The following is a 19,336-nucleotide window of genomic DNA, read 5'->3' on the forward strand; positions in this document are numbered from 1 at the left end:
ATTTCAGTGGTGTCATGGGGACACATGGGCAGCAAATCCCCAGAGAGGAGAAAAGCACTTGAGATTATAGTTTTAAAGGTGATACATAGCCTTAAATAGGCAAATAGAGGAAGGTTTCTCTTCCTAGAGGCCACTATCTATGCAATTTGCCAACTAAAACAGTTCTTTCACTTATGACCCCTGCCTGGGATGCAAATTGGGCCGGATGGGCATTCCATTCTATTTTTCTAGTGAAATCTGTTATCATTTTACACCTCCCTAGTAGCGCTGTATGCTACTTTAAGGATCATCATCTGAGTTAGGAGAACTTCCTCGCTGCCTCACTCAGGGCTGTGAAACATTTCACGCCCTGTGTAATGTAGTTAGGCTGACCTAACCCACACTGTAGATGCAGCTCTGTTGACAGAAGAGGGAGAGGTGCATTAACTGCATTGACGAAGAACCCTTTCTGTTACTGTAGTCATGTCTATACTACAGCAGCATATGTGCCGCAGTGATTGTATTGTAGACATACCCTTACACTTATCTATGTGTGTAATGTGATACTCCTGCAGCAAGCTGAGTCCTTCCATTAGCAGTAGAACTAGACACTGCCCTGACATATGCTTAGAGACTGATAAAGCATCACAATGGCTGAGAATTCCCCTCTCTCTAATGGCTGCACTTATGTTAGTAGCAGCCAAAAAACTAGCAGCCAGTGATACGTGAAAGGGATACAGTCAGCATAAAACTCGTATTCAAAACCCTTATTTCTGTTACTAGCCTCACCTTGGATTACTAACTCCGTTTTAAACACCTGGTTTGTTTTACACCACTTAGATTGTTTGTTTATTTTCTCCAATTGCGTTAGGGTTGGATGATGAAAAGAAACTTTTGTGTACATCTTCATTTTCTGGTTCTCCTGACCTAGTACAAGGAATCAATTGCAGGAGACAGGTTTTTGTTGGTTTTCATAGCATTGAAGACAAACAGCATTCGTATTATCTTTTGTAAAACCTTTAACAATATAAACCTGGTTAATAAAACTAGTAAGTGTCTGTCCATTTGCTAACCTAGTATTATCGACTCTCCTAGTTCCTTGATATTACAAGGATGAGTGACTGAGGAGATGTCACTCCTGCTTTTTCTGAAGAAGATTAAGGAATTGTCTACCTGTGTGGAAAGAGTTCCAGCAGTGCTCTGCCCCATAGGCTGTCCATCCCACACAGCAAATGCATGAGAAGTCTCTTCACTGATGCAGCAGGTGGAACAGAATCAGTTGGCCACAAACAGGAAAACAGTCTGACTTGTATACACATCCCAGACTTCATCAGATAAAGATGGCTCATTTACAATACTTGGCAAGCTGAAAGAACTAGGGCATCTGCCCATTCATCAGCTTCCACCCAACTCATTCAGTTTTTATTTCAAAAGGGATTTTGCATATCTAGCACTCCTTCCCTCACAGTGGCTAATCTTTCTAGAACCTGCACTCCTTTGGAGTCCAGGAGTTGTCCTTTCCCTAAATAATAAAGCAAAATGTGTTTCTAATGGTGGTAACTATAGTTCCATTATTCTCCAAAGAGGCTGAATAGATAGACTGTGTGTTCGTACCAAAGAGTGGAATGGATAAAATTTGCACCTTCTTTCTTGGACCTTGGATGGCTTACAAAGACCAGCATCCCTGTAAACGATCGATTTTAGCAGGTGTCAGTCAATATCCTTATCTATAGATTGTCACTCTAGAGGAAATTCATGTCTGAGTGTTTTGGTGTGAGATATTGGCAACTGCAATCATTGCAGGCATTTTAGAAAATGAAGTATTTGTACCTAGGTTTTGAAAACTCTGCAATCCGAAGATGAAAAACTCTGTTATGAATGTGACATTCATTCAAGAGTTTATTCAGTATTCCTAGGACTGACCATTTGAAACCTCTTAACCTAGTACACTTGCCAAAATCCTTCATGAGTCTTCTGCTTTCTTGGTTTTAGGAGGAACCGAAGAAAGTTTGCTTCACCTATGACCTTTTCCTGAATCTGGAGGGAAACCCACCCGTGAACCATCTTCGCTGCGAGAAACTGACATTCAACAACCCCACCAAGGAATTCAGACACAAACTTATTAAGGCTGGAGGGGTGAGTGCCAGAAGAACCAGGGATGCGAAAAGACTTTTAGTGAAAAGGTGTGAGATATTGGCAACTGCAATCATTGCAGGCATTTTAGAAAATGAGGCTCAGGAAAAAAGATATCTTACAGTGTCACTATTCCTCTTTCCCACAAGTAGGCTTAATAGTTGGCACTTCTGGCCAGTAAGTATCCCCTATTCCTGGCATCAGCTGCCTATCACCACAGGAAGCAGAACCAGGGAGAAGTTCTGGGTGCCAGATTGTTTAAAGCAGGCTCAGAGGAGAACACGCCTCTGCATGTGAGAAAACATTCTCTCTCTGCACATGCTGGTGGGGGCCACCAGTTGCGGAGGAGAGAGGAACCATTTCATCATGTCTGCTTTTTTAAAGCTGGTATGTCTGCGGAGAGATTAGAAACATGAAGTTGGAGAAATAGAGACTGAATTAAAATGAAAGGAAAAGAGGAGGAAAGGGAGAGAGATACTAAATGCCAGGAGAAGCAGAAAATGAAGGAAACTGATTTAAAGGAGAACAGGAAATATGGAGGAAGGATCCAGATTGTGTGATGGAGAATGGAGGCAAATAGTGGTAAAAAGAAGTGAAAGCAGGTGGGAAAGGAAAAAGTGAAAGTAAACAGTAAAAGTAAAGTTATGGAGAAAAGGCTAGATAGATCCTTGAAAAGCTGCAATAATGAAGACATGGGCAGCCACAGTGCGTACATTACTGGTTCTGTGGAAATTGGTACCCCAAGGGATCATTCACTGGATATTGCCAAATAGTTGTATAAAGTCTAAGCAAGTTACCGTGGTCCACATTCCCTGCGAGATCTGGCAAATTTGCAGTCAGGGTTCGAATATTTGACAGAGAGTCTTTTCTTTAGTCTTTTTCAGCTGAGGTTGTAATGTGACAGGGTTTTAGGCCACCCTGATACATGACTCCAGTCCAGTCAAGCATCTTACTATTTCAAGTATTCCTAAATTAATTGCAAAAAGGTTGTCTGCCTAAAACCATCTTTCTGGCCTGGGGTGGTAGAAATAGTCTTGTTCCATGAGGAAGTTTTATAAGCAGAAGATCCCAGAAGTGGAACTATTAATTTACTTGACTAAATTCTAAATCAGTCTACCCAGGAATTCCCCACAAGTCCCACATCCTCCCGCAATGAGGATGAAGAGAAAGAGGCTTATTTCAGCCATAGGATGGTGCTGAGCACTATTTGCTTTTTGACACTTGTACTTTATAGGATTTTAGTCATGCATTTTTCTCGCACATCTCTAGGATCATCAGATATTGGAGTAACATTGTATCGGGCCATTATTTAGAAACTGGGTGGATCAACTATGAGTCACGTCTGATATGACACATCAAAAATCGTATTGGTCCCATAGCTCATTGGCAAAAAATGTGGAAGAGATTTCTTTCAGCCCCAAATTCTCAGGGGAATTACTTTAGTCACATAGAGAGGAGCCTAGGGACATTCTGGCCTCTCGTGGCTGTTCATATGTTATGCTTCTGATCTTGCCAATAAATTGTTTTTCATGGATGTTTTTTAGCTGAAAGAATCCAACTATTTCATATTCTATGAAATCTTGCTCTCCCTTGCTCCAGTTTGCCTCTAAACTGTTTAGGGCATAAGAGAGGCTAGTGCATTTTACTCTCGGTGTCTCCAGACTCTCTTGGTCATAGCCACAGTTATGCATCCTACTTGTACACAGGGTGCTGAAGTTCCCCTTGGTGGAACTGAAACTTGGCATTGCATCTTGCTCCCAAACTCATCCGTTTGAATGTTCTCTATTTAGACATTGTCCTTGGAGCTGGGAATCTTAACTGGAATTATTCAGGAGATCTCTTACTTCTTTAAAGGGAAAAAAGACCTAAATAATAATAGCCAGAAATGATCAAAAGGCAGTTGCTGAAGAGTACTCATGTTAAAATAGTCAACATTTCTCCTTACTTGTATATCATTTCTCTTCTTTATTACTAGGTGATGGTAATGCCAGAAGGAGCAGAAACGGTCTCCAGGCCAAGTCCTGACTACCCTATGTTACCCACAATACCGCTCTCTGCCTTCTCTGATCCCAAGAAGACCAAACCATCCCATGGGTCAAAGGTCAGTGAGGCATGCTGCATTTATTTTTGAGCATTGGAGTACAGGGGTCTATTGCTGGAAATGCACCCAAAAGTGAAGTTTCCTCTGCAGTAACTAATTCTGATTACTTACTCTGAGCATTTGGGATTTCTTCTTCCTTAGACTCTAGTGTCCCAGGCAATTTGTGTTGTAATTGCTCTGTAGAATTCCCCTCCAAGCAACAGCATTGCGATTTCCTCAGCTTTTAATGGAGGAGGTGCAGCTCTCTGTAACCACTGTTGTCATCCTCTGTGCCGACATGTTAAGAACCCTTTAAATGCCTCAGAGGAGCCTTGGTTTCCTTTCTAGTAGCTCACCTACACAGGCTATTATTTAATCCCTACCTAGTATAGTGACAAGTGCTTTGGAAATTCATAGATGAACATGTCCCTAGTGGAGTCCCATTGAGTCCACTGCTCCTGTTTCTCTCGCGCGCGTCCAGAATGCCTTTAGAATTCTTGTGGCTTTTTGCCTCTCTGAAGAGATTTTGAAAAATTAAAGCTGTCAGGATTTATGAATATTTGTGAGCTAAGCCTACGTGTTCAACTGCTAGAGCTCATATCTTTAACTGAGGCTGGTAAAGCTTTCTTTTAAAGTCATTTCCAGTTGTTATAACTTGTTTCCATATCACTGGATATAGAGTAATTGAATTCAGCTTTTGCCCCCGTCTCATGCAATAGCTGTGGTCAGAGTCCCTGAGGAATTCAACCTCCCAGCAGGAAGGAGAGGTTGACTAGAGAATCAAAACTTACTCTAGCGGTGTGAATGCTTGGGATGGCCATGTAAAGAGCACAAGATGTGCTGTACCTGATCAAGCCAGTGGTTTGAAGGTTTTGATATGCTGCCTGCAGCAATAGCTAGTTCCCAGAGGCTCTGATAGAAGGTAAAATTCACCTTCAGCCTAATGCAGCTGACCTTGTGTAGGTTTTTGTACATAGCAAGGGCAATTCTCTCATGATCCCCACAGGCAATGTGCCTTGAGGCAGATTACATGTATTCTGTCAGTCTGCATAGCTACAAAAATTAATGGCCAAACAGAATGCTCAAATGACCTGAAGAAGAATTCTGTCTAAGCTCGAAAGCTTGTCTCTTTCATCAACAGAAGTTGGTCCAATAAAAGGTATTACCTCGTCCACCTTGTCTCTCTAGTGACCAAAGAGTTTATTCCATGCTGTAATCCAGTCCTACTATATTTTCTCCATTCTTCTAACGTTATTGTATTTTGGCTGTGTCCTTCTTCTTATAGGCTGCAGCAGGGGAAAATGACTTTGAATCATGTATTGCTTGTCTAATAGTGGCTGGTTTGATTTTTGGACTGGTATTAGGTAGAAAATGCTGAATCGGAAAGAATGACTATGGCCATGTCCACACTAACAAGCACAGAGTGGTGCAGATGTCCTAATACACTGTGCCACTGTAAGATTGCTCATATAGCCGCTCTGTGCCGACAGGAGAGAGCTCTCCCTTCGACATAATAAAATCACCTAAACAAGCAGTGGTAGCTATGTCAGCAAGAGAGTGCCTTCCGCTGACGTAGTGCTGTGCACACGAGCTCTTATGCTGGCGAAATGTACGTCGCTCAGCTGGGTGGGTTTTTTTACACTCCTGAGTGACATAAGTTTTGCCAACATAAAGGGTAATGTAGACATGGCGTAAATTAGAGACGCTTTCTCTACTGTCTCATTCCATGCAGTCATTCCATACGTTCCTCTCTCTCCTGCTTCCATGATGGCAGAGCAGCGTGTGTGCACTAATTGGGGCCTGTCATCCAAAAGTGGCAAAGGAAAATGATTCCTCACTATGTATTTCTATCCCCTGAGATAGGCAGGTCCCTACTGAGGTTTTTTTTGTACTGCTTGTTAAGCTAAAGATCTGCTGTGGCAGGAAGCCTTGGCTGTGGTACAAGTGTCAGAGACCTCAGTCATTTTCCTAAGATCCAACATAGTATTAGTTTCATGCTTGACAGGTAAGGCATTTTTGGAGGGGGATGGGTGTGATCACAGCTTACTCTGGCAGGGTAGAAGATCTAATAAGTCTCTTCCATTGAATTGTTTTGTTCCTAAAATGTCTGTTTTAAAGGGACAGCTTGGTATAAAAGTTTACCTTATGTTTAACACTTACATGAAGTAATATAGTCTTCACCATAGTCTGTGCAAATTTGGATTATAGTGCTGTAGTGAGTTTCAGGTTTTTACATAGCTTCTGTGTTTCTGTCCCTAAATTTTTAGGATGCAAACAAGGACAGTAGTAAAGCATCTAAACCACACAAAGTAACCAAGGAGCATAGAGAGAGGCCAAGGAAAGACTCTGAAAGCAAAAACTCCTCCAAAGACCTCGAACGAGAACAAAGCAAGCCTTTGAAAGATTCCTCTAGAAAACCAGCTGAGAACAAACTGCCTAAGGATGAGAAAGTACCTCCTAAAGCTGCTTTCAAGGAACCAAAACTGGCCCTGAAGGAGACCAAACTGGAGAACACTTCTCCAAAGGGTGGACCACAGCCGGAGCCAAAATCTTCCAGCAAGAGGCCCTCCAATGTGGAGTCACCAAAGCCTAGCGCCAAAAAGCAAAAAAAGAGCAGCTCCAAAGGGGTGAAGAACATCCCAGGAACTTCTCCCCGAACCGCATCTTCCTCCTATCCAGAGAAGAAACAAACCAAGGAGAAGATGAATGCCAAAGTGGAGAAAGTAAAATCTGAAAGTGAAGCCAAGGAGATCAAAAAACCCGTGGAGATGGAGGAGTCAAATTCAGAGGATGAAACTTCTTTTAAATCAGAGGTGAGAGAGGGGTTTTTCTCCTAACTGGCCTGGTGGGTATGTTGCTTGGATTTCATCGTGAAAAAATGCAAACTAGATATAGTCTTTGATCTAGTCCTATTTCAAAGAGGACTAGATGAAAGTGAGATAATGAACTGTTAATGCATGATAGTGGGGCCTCAGATGGAAGGGGTGAGCTGGGCCGGGGGCTAGCCTTCCCAAGCCCATGGTTCCCACCGCCCGTGTGTCTAAGTTATGGTCTGTCATTCAGATTTAGTTTCTTTGCAGTGACATTTATGGTACATGGTGTAGACCTGAATATACTTTCAACTTCTTCGGTGATAACATCATGATTTTGTGCCCTGGTCCCAGTTAAAGAATTGAGTAAATAATTTTTCTTTCGGAAAAGCATCATAAATGTAAAAATAGAATGTAGTGATTTGTCTGAGGCTGATGGCAAGAACAGAGAATATAGTACCATTAGACAGACTTCAGAAACACTACCTGATGCTTGCTAGCCTAGCCAGAGGACCAAACTTACTAAGCGAAGGGTTCTTCTACAGATAGGCACCTGCAGTGGCTTCAGGATCATCACAAGGCCTCGTAATAAAATTAATGTATGGCCCCAATCTTGGCTGAGTAGGTTTAGTTCTGTGGTGTAGATGTCTGGTGCTGGGATAAGCTCTACACCAGTGGTTCCAAAACTGTGGGGCACACTCCTTCTGGGGGGTGCAATGGAGGAACATAGGGGGGTGGCAGGGCCTGGGCCAGCCCCCAGGATGTGCATGGAGGTGGGACCTCCCAACCCCGCTCTGCGCCAGCTCCACTCTGGCCCTGCCTCTGTCCCCCACTCTCAGCTGCCGGCCAACAGCCCCTACTTCGGTCTGCGGCTCCACTCTCTAGCTGTGGCCCCCTGCCCAGCCACAACTCCGCTACCGGCCAGGGTGGGCCCAGATATACTTGATAACTGGTAAGGCAGCGGGGGAACACGAGGAAAAGTTTGGGTACAGCTGCTCTACTCCCCCCCCCCCCCCTCTGAGCTAGGGTGCGAATCCCTGCTCATGTAGACATATTCGTGCTAGGTCTCATCTGAGCTAGTGTGCTAAAAATAGCTGGGAAAGCATGGGTGGAGCAGCACAGGCTAGCAGTACTGAATACAAACCAGTCTGAATCGCATAGGTACATACTTGGCACACTTAGCTCAGGCTGCTGCTGCCTATGCCAACTCAGCTACATTACTATTTTTAGCACGCTAGCTCCGATGAGAGGTAGACTGAGTATATCTGTGTGAACTGGGAATCACACCCCTAGCTCAGAGTGTAGTTGTAGCCTTGGTAAACTGAGAGTTCCATTCATTCGTTATCTCCCGTCTGTCTTTGATGGCTGCTGGGAGAGGCGAAAAACCACTTTCACCTTCAAGGATGGTGGTTTACCTGTTCTGCATTGAATCACAGGAGCCCTTGGAGTGCTTCATTGGTTATTCTGTGATTTGCTTTTCTGCCTGTATATTTCAGGCAGAGAGCCATAGAGGACTGGACCATGGATAGGACATCACGTATCCTCATGCCAATTTGGCTGGCTATGGCAGAGGGCATTTTTTCCAAACCCAGCCCTTTGCATGACTTTTCCTCAATATTTTGATTCAGCATTAAACTCAGGAAGGGCCTTGGATGCCTTGGTGAGAACTGCATGGCATTTGGAAAATTGAAACAAGTATGCAGAGAGCAGCATTCTGATTGTCCACTCGGTTTCCTGGTAGAATGTCCATGCACCCTGCCGCTCAGGATGAAGCTGGTCCCGAAAGAACTCCCGCCTTCCTGTTTAGAATGGAGTATAAAATGGTTTAGCTTCCCTCACTGTGGCACGACGGTGGTCTTACCCACAGCAGTACATAATACAATGCTTAGATCTAAATAAGAGTTATGATTTTAAATTCCATTGTTTTTATAACAGCCTCAATGAGAGGTGATACTTAAAAATAAACAGCTGGAGAGGCTTGTTGCTAAGTTAGCATTGGTGTTGACAATGATCTGTAAAATAATCTGAGCCAAAATTTTGGTCAGCTTCTGGACCCTTGCCAGAAGACTAAGGGCTACACCAGGCATGAGCAACCTTTCAGAAGTGGTGTGCCGAATCTTCATTTATTCACTCTGATTTAAAGTTGTATGTGCTAGTAATACATTTTAATGTTTTTAGAAGGTCTCTTTCTATAAGTCTATAATATATAATTAAACTATTGTTGTATGTAATGTAAATAAGATTTTTAAAATGTTTAAGAAGCTTCATTTAAAATTAAATTAAAATGCAGAGCCCCCTGGACCGGTGGCCAGGACCCGGGCAGTGTGTGTGCCACTGAAAATCAGCTTGTGTGCCGCCTTTGGCACATATGCCATAGGTTGCCTACCCCTGGGCAGGTGTAGCTGTTGTTTTAAATATGGGGCTGCAGTTATGAAATGTATTTGAGCAATGGAAATCGGCAAAAGTAATTCAGCCAGTTGCAGTTGACTTTATTCATTTGTAACTGTAATCACATTAGTTAAAATGCTCTAATTTTTTTCTCATTCTTTTATCATGGTTATGTCAGTCATAATGTACAATATCCATCTGAGGAGGATATAGACAGAGAGGGACTTCAGGAGTGAAATGTTGACTTACCAGCCAAGTAGAGATTTTTGTTTAAAAAAAAAAAAGAAAAGAAAAAAAAAAGCATTGTTACCCATCATCGCTTATTTGTGCTTCACAAGCTTGTCTCTCTCACCAACAGAAGATGGTCCAATATAAGATATTAACCTCGCTCACCGTGTCTCTCTGGTATCCTGGGACCAACACTGCATGCTTCACATATAGACATAAGAAATAGGATGTGGTTGTAAGATCATGTGTGATATGATCACCTGATGTTCCTGGATAATCCCTGCCATCCCAGGGAAAGGCAGAAAAGACTCCAGCTAATTTGTCTTGGAGGAAGTTATTTCCAGGCTATTCCCTGTCCTCCCCACCCTCCCAATCAACTTAAGGGCCATGCTTGAAAAGGCTTACTGGTCCTGACAGCTGTCCTGACAGGTAGTGTGCTGATGGGCCTTTAGCATGACTTTTATCAACCAAACCACTGGAATTATCTTTTTTAATAGTCTAAAACCTTAATCTCTGAGATTCACAGCATTCAGAAGCTACAACACACTGGTTTCTGACATCAGCAGTTCTTGAAATAGTGACCACCAAAAGTGAAGGTCGTGGCAAGAGAAAGCAAGACAGTAATCATGAGAACCTGACTAAGCCTAATAATCTCCAGCTCTGGCTGTCATTACTCACAACTAGAATACCTTGTTTTTCCAATGGAATGTGGCATTGTTTCTAGCCCAAGTTGGAGTAGCTGTCTTCAAATTCACACTAGCCGCTTAGATCGGTGCCAAAAAAGTACTATTCTTCCAAGACTGACCCCTTGCCAAAGTAACTTTCAGTTCCTCGCAAATTAGTGTGAATATCAGAGGGACAAGGTGGGTGAGGTAATATCTTTTATTGGACCAACTTCTGTTGGTGAAAGAGACAAGCTTTTGAGCTACGTGAATGTTGTTATAGCCATTGAAAACACTGTTAGGTGTAATTTTCTCATTTCTTGTGTTGACGTAACTTGTAGAAATATTAATGTGCATGGTGTGTATGAAGGGGAGGGCTTCCCCTTCCCTAGTGCCATCAGAACAGATCTGTGCAGAGACCATTTCCCTTCCAGGGCACTGGGTCCAATCTAGGCAACTCCTTCCCTCAGCCATGTGGGCTCAGGGAAAGGAGACATGCCGAGGGTGGAGTCAGTCATCGAACCAAGCCATCAGAAGCAGCAACAGCAGCAGGTACCTATGGACTCTGGGACATCATCTGACCATGCTGTCTACAGTTTCCATTCTAGACACTGTCTTCTCTGCTGCTTAGCTCTGTGCTCCATTCTCCTTCCCCCCCCCTTCTCTGAGTCATTTTGCTGAACCCTCCGTGCTTTCCTCATTACTGCTCTCTGCTTAGTATCCCCTTCCCTTTGGCTATTAATCACTTGCCTTTCCCCCTAATGCCACCACTGCCCCTTACTACAGGATATATGAGCAAATCGAGTAAAATAAACCAAGTGCCCCATGGAAATTACAAACAAGAAAAACAAATCATGGCACTAATGATGTTTTCCCACCATAACGTCTTTTTATTCTGGTTTTATCCCTTCCTTCTATCCCTTGTCTGTTTAGATATTAAGCTCTTGAGGGCAAAGATTGCCTCCTACCGTGTGTTTGCATGTGGCACTGTGTGCCTGGCACACACTGGTGCACCAGTCCTGTTAGGAACCTCGAGCTATTACTGCAGTAGGGTTTTTAGCTGCACTTCCATAATGAAGGAGCCCCAGTTGTGACTCTATAATTAAGGTTGTAAGATGGTTTCCATTATCAATCTCATATTTATTACCATAAACGGTCTAACTTTTTCTGATGAGTTGGAGGAGATATTTAATATATAGGAGTTTGGGAAAGCAATGTGTTTCTCAGTTTTCAAAATGTGTTCCAAAGTTTGTTTGTTTAAAATAGCATCCTAAACATCTGAGTCCAGAAGTTTCAGGTTAGTTTTATTCAGTCAACTTGAATGCAGCTAAATGCATCACATTATATTTACAAAGGCTAGGGGCAATGTTGAGTTTCTCATTACACAAAATTGAAGCTGAGAGCTCAGTCTGTCCCTGATCACTTATAAACTCTGGTGGCTAAGCAAAAATATAAAAAATAAAATGGTAAGCTTGAAGTCAATGGCTCTTGTTCAATGAACCTATATATTCACTGCACATCTTTTAGATGTTGTAAACTCTGAAAGTCGAATTGCTAGTGGTCATTGTTCTGTTTTGGACTAAAGAAATTCCAAGCTCCATTAATGGAATTTGTATATTCTGTGAGCCAAGAAGTCCCTGTTCAAGAAATCTACAAGCTTAATTGGAACAGGTATAGCTTGCAGATTCAGTAAACCTATTCAGGTGTCAGTGTGCATGTAGAACTACCTATGCAGTGTATATATAGGTTATGTACAATATGCATGTGTATAGCAGGGAATGACTATTCCATCAATGATTTTTGGAAATATAAACATTTTAGATGGAATAATTTTCCTGGAATTCACTGTAGCCAGTCTTATTCATAATGCAAACTCTGAACTGTTTAAATTTTAAAGCTGCTAAAATGTGTACTAATGAACTGATATATATAAGAGCATGTATAAAAGTGAAGGAGAGATCACTCCCACAATCTGTAATGACATGAATTGGAAATCTCAAAATAGACAAGTAAGAGTTGGGTCAGATTGTTCTAAAAGTAAAGATTCCTCTCCTTCCAGACTTAATATTACATTCTTCTCTATGGGTGAGGTGTTCCAGTGACTCTCTAGACCAGTAGCTCCCAAAATATGGGGCATGTGAATAGTACTTGGATAGGCCTCTCATTTGTTCTTGAGACTGAGCTTTTATATAAGGAAAAAAATTTTCTAGCGGTTATGGTTGAACAGAAAATCTTCAGAACCCGACGACAAGTGTAATATACAGTGGTGTCTGCCTGAATTTGCAAAGAGCCTGAAACAACAGTTTCGAGGTGTGAATTTCCCTGTTTAAATTGGTGGGTACTAAATCAGATTACAATAATATTTCAGATGTTGACTCTAACTATTTCACTGCTCCTCACGGTATGTAAGAGAGAAAAAGTAGTATGTTATTAAGGTCAGCGCCAGCATTTTCTGAAGTTGTGGGAGAGCATGGCATGAAGGACTAGCTGGGAGGCAGGAAAATGGAAGATGTAGAAGATGTCTTTTAACAACATGTAGCAGAGTTGCAGGGGACGATGTGTGAGATTGGCTTCATTTTTCCTTAGTGAAAGTTCAGCTTTCACAAGTTTAGGAAACTTCAAAACCATGACCTTCCTATGAATTGGGGATGCCTTATTCCAGATACACAAACATAGATAGTTAGAAACACACACAATTCCACCCTGGATGGGGTGAGGAAAGGCAGCTTTAGGTGGTAAGGGAGTAGATCTCAGATACTGAGGAACATTGCAGGAGGAAATTAGTCTAATCAGTTCTACAAAGACAAATATTTCACTCAGCTGTTAACTTCAGCCCAACTTTAGATTGGCTATGCTCACAATAATATGACAGGTAGAACCTCATCCAGTAGTCATAAATGCACTCCTAAAACAATCTACTTATTTGAGAAGAGACCATGTAATTGGAAAATAGCTTTGCCGTAGTCACTCTTTAGTTAGTAGTTTGGTATTTTTCTGTGCCCAAAACTATTGACTGAATAGGTATTGGCTGAAACTAGCTTATATGATCCCATGTCATAAAACAGAGACCCCTTAACCTAGGGTAATTTGAAACTGTAAATGCAAGGCAAAAAGACCTTGTCATTCAGGACAAAAGCTTCCCACTGAGTGAAGCATTTTAAGCATATTCTTTGATATTCTGCAAGGAGTAGAGTAAACTGTAGCAGAGTGTGGCTGCCTGCCTTAGTAAAGTGGAATGGACCAGGGAGGGCATGTAACACCTGTGCTGTGCACTTTTCACTGGTTGCCAGTCGCCTCGGTCCATTCAAGATGTTGGTTTTACAATTTACACATTTCTAAATTGCTTGTAGCCCATGGAGCTCAAACAGGTTTTCCCTGTGAGTCAGCACAGCTAGGGTTGCTGGAAAGTCTGGTTGAAAGGGTCTTGTACAGTGTCTGGTCAGATGTACTGACTGGACACAAAAGTCAGGTTGCCTGGGTTGGGGAGGGATGTGAGGAGGCTCGAGTGACCGGGGAGAAGGAAGAGGAGTGAGTGGGGTGGGGCCTCAAGGGAAGAGGAGGAGCAGGAGGGGGTTCCAGTGCTCCTGTTACAGTGTCCAGTTTCCAGAAATTAGAAAGTTGGCAGCCCTAAGCACACCTCTTTGTTCACCTGGAATGCTTCAGTTAACTGTCCCAGGGAGGCTCAAGGAAGCGGGGGCAGTGTGAGTAGTGTGGGATTTTTTGCTTTGTTTTTTTTTTTGTTGTCTCCTTATTCTTGGGGAAATTTTTGTAATCTAAGTTGAGCAAAGTGTGCCCAGCTACTGGAGTGCTGGGTGCCTCCCAAGTGTTTGAAATAAATGGATGCTAATGAAGGACCCTTCCCCTACGTAGTTAGTTGTTTATGAGCCAAGTAGGTGCAGTGCAGGGGAAGAACATCTGTTAGTTGGTCAGATACCAGAGTTATCAGGGTGGCTCCGGGTTCAAAAGCAGCACCTTGGGGAGAGTAGCAGCACCACCTGTTCCCAGCAATCCTGAAGGAGCTCTGCTGTAGTTCTTTGGTTTCTGCTTAATAGGTTTAATCCTCATTGGCAAATAAGTGTCTCATGAACTTTCTGACCCTTGCTGCTATATGCCAGTGTATCAAATATACCCAGTGTTAAAATGTTTACTTCGCCATGGAATAAGTTGTAACTGTAGAAAGATCATATTTAACACTTGTATTTCCCTGGTTTTGGTATGAGATACATGCATCTCTGGTGTGCTAGACAGTAAACTTACAACAGAAAAATATAGAGAGAAAATACCTTCATTGCCTTCTTTTGCTAATGTTGAAAGCTGACATGCATGTTGCCGAGTCCACAGCACGTTCCTGTCTAGATTAATGTTTCCTGGTATATACAATATATTAACCAATAGACAAGCCTGACTTTCAGACTCAATATTTGGTTGCATGAAATAATAACCATTGGTTTTCTAGGAGTATGCACAAATTAAAATGCTGTTACTTGGGAGAACTACCAAGTAATAACACTGCATTCTGTTACCCAGAGGAACTTTAAGTAAATCTAGACCCCAAAGGACTCTCTCTTACAATAATCCTTACAACAACTCATTTTAATTATCTCTTTACTTTCTGCTGTTTTGGACTAGAATACTTGATTTAGCCTTGACTGCCACCTTGTGGTCTCTGGTACTAAAGAATGTGAGTGCTCTGCAAATATCTGATGCTACATGAAACACTGTAAAAAGATTTTAATACTTAATTTCCTTATGTTACTAATAGCATCTATTAAAACTCCTATTTACTTGTCACAATTTTATACTGTTTGCTTCTTGTATTTCTGCTTGGAAGAGTGTCAGTGAAGTTGACTTCATCTGTTTGGTCAGTTTCATTTTCAGGTTCTCAGTGTTGGAGTGGCAAACAATTCGAGGGAATATTTGCAAGGGAATATATAATTGTTTTCCTTGGCATTTTTTAAAGATGAAAATATTTTTTATTGATCTTGGCTTTGGTTACAATTTCTGTAAAAATCTAAACTAGAGCCAAATCACAGTTGTCTTGTAAAGCAGTCACCGCTAGGAATGCTTAGTTTAAAGATGTACTGTCAGTTTAGAATATAGTTCTAAACAGAAATATTGTTAGTTTAAAGAGCAATTTAGGGTATGAGGATTAAAGTAATTTTAAACATTTAATTTATTTTTCATGATTTATGCTAGTTGTTACTTTTTGCACTTCATCTTTCCCAGTGAAAATAGACTTTGTATCCAATTTCACTTCCAGGTTGTCACATACTATTTCATGGCTTTTGAGATGGTTTGAGACTCATTAGCGCAGGTGCTGTGCATTGGAAGCTTGTGCTGCTGCTCTTTCAGCTGTCCTGGGGCTACATAATCCCAAAACCAATCAGCCCAGAATAGAGTGACCAGAGAGCAAGTGTGAAAAATCGAAGACCCTTTTTTTAAGGAGTGTGGGGTATATAGTTGCCTATATAAAACAAAGCCCCTAATATTGGGACTTCTGGTCACCCTAGCTAGTCCAGAATCTTTCACTAATATTAATTAATTGAAATTACATCTTTTATGTTTTTTAAAAAATTAGTGAGCAGTGCTGTAGATAAAGCAATGTAGAATGGAATGATGTGACGTTCTTGATCACTGCTAGACCATGTTGCATTCTCTTCTGTGGATTGAAAGGTTAAGATTTTTTTTCTTTTTTTTTTTTCTTCTTTCTTTTTACCTTCTATGGGGGGTGAAGTCTGTCCACTCCAGTCCTTCCAACTCCAGTTCCAGCTCAGACTCCAGTTCTGACTCGGATTTTGAACCATCTCAGAAACACAGTCAAGGTGTGTTGCAAGAAGTGATATTCTTCAAAAGCCTTCTCATTTGATTTGTATAAAATGTTTTTTACCATATGTTACAGTCCAGGAATTCCCAAGGGGGATATACTAGAGGCTAAGGGGGGATATGGTAGAGGTTTATAAAATCATGAGTGATGTGGAGAAAGTGACTAGGGAAGTGTTATTTACCCCTTCACATAACGCACGAACCAGAGGTCACCCAATGAAATTAATAGGCGGCAGGTTTAAAACAGAAGGAAATACTTCTTCACACAATGCACAGTCAACCTGTGGAACTTGTTGCCAGGGGTGTTGTGAAGGCAAAAAGTATAACTGAATTAAAAAAGAATTAGATAAATTAATTAAATAAGTTAGATAAGTTCATGGAGGATGAATCCATCAATGGCTGTTAGCCAAGATGGTCAGGGATGAAGCCCCATGCTCTGGAGTTCCTTAAGCCTTTGATTGCCAGATGCTGAGACTGGATGATGGGATGAATCACTTGATGATGATTGCCCTATTCTGTCATTCCCTTTGAAATATCTGGCATTGGCCACTGCTGGAAGACAGGATACAGGGCTGGATGGACCATTGGTTTGACCCAGCATGGACATTCTTATGTTATCCTTTTTACACCACCATTCAACAGGCAGAAGTTAAACCTGCTTCCTAAAGACTATATAAGGCCAAGGATGTAGCTTGGTTTTGCCGAATGGAATTGATGCATGTTGAATTTACTATGTGATTTTATGCAAGGGAAGAAGTAGTGCCTTATGTAAACAAATATTTGTTGCTTCAGTAGTTAATCTGTGGGCACTGAATATCTCTTGAACTGGCTTTTTCCTGCACAATGTGTTGGCTTCTGCTTTTATTTAATCTTTTAAGATTTTTGTGATCTGTTCAGTTTAAGAGGTTTTAGTTTGTAAATTTGTTCAGCTGACTAAAATCTCATGGCATCACCAGTCATATGACTTTATCCCACAAAATCAATTTGTCCCAATTAATAGAAATTAGAGATGGTAAAGACCTATTAATTATATCAAGTTCATGCCCTTGCCAATGCAGGTGTGTTCCCCTTATTATATTTCCAGTGCTTTGGTCTGTCCAGCTTTAATTGCTCAATGAGATGGAGCATCCACCACTACTTTCCGCAGTCATAATGAGCACTGTGGTGCTGCAGCTGCCACTTCTTGGGTGACACTTAAAACTTGCCTGGTGTGCACACTCTGAAAAGTGTCTGTTTTTATTTTAACATGAGCAGAGGGAGTAGGGAAAACCCTTTAACTTTTACAAAACTTTTTATATTTTAATGTCCTTTTTCCAGTGAACTATGTTAGAAAACTGAACATCAAACACTTCTTCAGTCTTGAAACACAAGCTGACATATCCTTGGATAGAACTTAAACATCTGTGACACCTGTGTAATAAATGGTGACTCTTCTGGGTTACCATAGGGATAAACTAAGCCAAGTTTTGTTTGGAGCAGTCAAATAGATTCTGTAGCAATCATGCTGAAGACATTTTGCATCCGTGTTAAACTGCTTTTCTCCCTTTTCCTCCCTTTCCTCTAATCTCAGGCCCACTGCGCTCCATGGTAGAGGATCTGCAGTCGGAGGAATCGGACGATGATGACACCTCTTCTGAGGAAGAGGCAGCAGTCAAAGCTAACCCAGTCAGCCGGGATTCCAGGTGATAAGGGGATGAAAGATGCCTAGTCACCTCTTCATTTTGCTTATGTTTATATGTCTATGTAACTTCTGTGACCATAATTTTGAAGAGAGGAAATGAGGGCACTGCCATGAGTGCTGGAGGGGGGCAGGGGGTTGAGAGGAACAAATTCACGGGGGTTTAAAGAAGGGGGCCTTGAGCAGTATTATATGCTGCTAGACTCAAGGGCAACAAAGTGACTAAGGGGACTTGATATGGTAGAAAGCCCCTTAGACTTGAAAAGGAAGAAGTCATTAGAGTCTTGTGGAAGCTGTTTCACTGGAATACGGAGGACAGAAATTGCGCTGGAAGAATTAGAGGAGAGAGATGAAGGGGAGGAGGTCAAGGTGCTTGGAAATAAAGACATGGGCAACAAGGCAATGAGACACAGAGGTTGACTGAAGACTTCTGCAGAATCTAGGCTTTTTTAAGGGAAACCTTTAAATCTTCCGCCAGTGCAGTGTTGTCCTACTGAGGCTGCAGGCAGCCTGTGTAATTCTTATTTGCTTTGCATTGCAGTAGCACGTAGGAGCTCCAGTCATGGACAATGGCCCTTCAGTGTACTGTACAAACAACAAAATAAACTCCCCTCTCTCACCTTCCCCTTTAATCTCACTGCAGTGTTGATACTAAGGCCTAATATTTGTGGTGGCGGTGTAGCCGTGTTGGTCCCAGGATATTAGAGAGACAAGGTTGATGAGGTTGTATCTTTTATGGGATCAACTTCTGTGGGTGAAAGAGACAGGATTTCGAGCCACACAGAGCTCTTCTTCAGGTTCCAAAGCCTAATGATATTTTAAATGTCAGCACTGATTATTTAATTGCTGATGGTTTTAGTGGAGGGGATGCTGTAGAGGTAGTGTGAAGCCTGTAGGCATTGGGAACTTGGAGATGCTGCAGAGAAGAAAATGCAGAAGGGATGGGGTGGGGGGATACAGAGAAAAGAAGAGAGGGAGTAGAAATAGTAAGGATCCCAAAGGGAAGCGTAGCTTTCCATGGAGTGATGCTGGAAATGACTACGATAATGAACATGATGATTAGTAGTAGCAGTAGTAAATATTTTATGGTAACACACAATCAGGATTGGGGTCCCATTGGGCTGGATGTTGTAGACACACAGAAAAGAGACCGTCTGTGGCTGTGTGGGACTTACACCCTAAATATACCAGATGATAAACTATCATTAACAAAGGGGGAGCATAAAGGCTTTAGAAGCACAAGCCCAGCTGACTTACAATGAGATTTGTGCTCCTAACTTCCTTAGGTGGCTTTGAAAATCTTTTCCTAAACTTTATTATTTGACAGCATATTCTAGCCTGTGACCATGGCAGGGACTCTGCTGTGGACTGGAAGCAGTAATTCATCCTACACTCAAACCATGGCTCAGGAACCATAATTGATATGAAATTCATCTCTTTCCACTGAATGAGTGTGATCTGGAAAGACTAGAGAAATGGCGAGGCTGGCTGGCTGTGTAATCTTCTCTTTACCTCAGGTTACCGATACACAGCCCAGAAGTGATTCTAATTCCTG

General features: G+C 41.8%; 1 protein-coding gene across 5 annotated transcripts in view; it reads left to right on the forward strand.

The window, feature by feature from the left end:
* The window catches only part of MLLT1 (MLLT1 super elongation complex subunit), a 51,035-nt gene that overhangs the window by 21,254 nt on the left and 10,445 nt on the right, over window positions 1-19,336 (forward strand). For 2 of the 5 annotated variants that reach the window (XM_050934430.1, XM_050934432.1), the window contains exons 4-8: window positions 1,972-2,115; window positions 4,088-4,213; window positions 6,460-7,005; window positions 16,015-16,102; window positions 17,674-17,785. In XM_050934430.1, the coding sequence (XP_050790387.1) occupies window positions 1,972-2,115; window positions 4,088-4,213; window positions 6,460-7,005; window positions 16,015-16,102; window positions 17,674-17,785 (1,016 nt within the window). Of the gene's footprint in view, window positions 1-1,971; window positions 2,116-4,087; window positions 4,214-6,459; window positions 7,006-16,004; window positions 16,103-17,673; window positions 17,786-19,336 lie in introns of all 5 variants that reach the window. The other 3 variants (XM_050934429.1, XM_050934431.1, XM_050934434.1) reach the window with 2 other exon arrangements.

Source organism: Gopherus flavomarginatus, chromosome 24 (assembly GCF_025201925.1).
Source record: "Gopherus flavomarginatus isolate rGopFla2 chromosome 24, rGopFla2.mat.asm, whole genome shotgun sequence".
In the NCBI taxonomy this organism is placed as follows: Eukaryota; Metazoa; Chordata; order Testudines; family Testudinidae; genus Gopherus; species Gopherus flavomarginatus.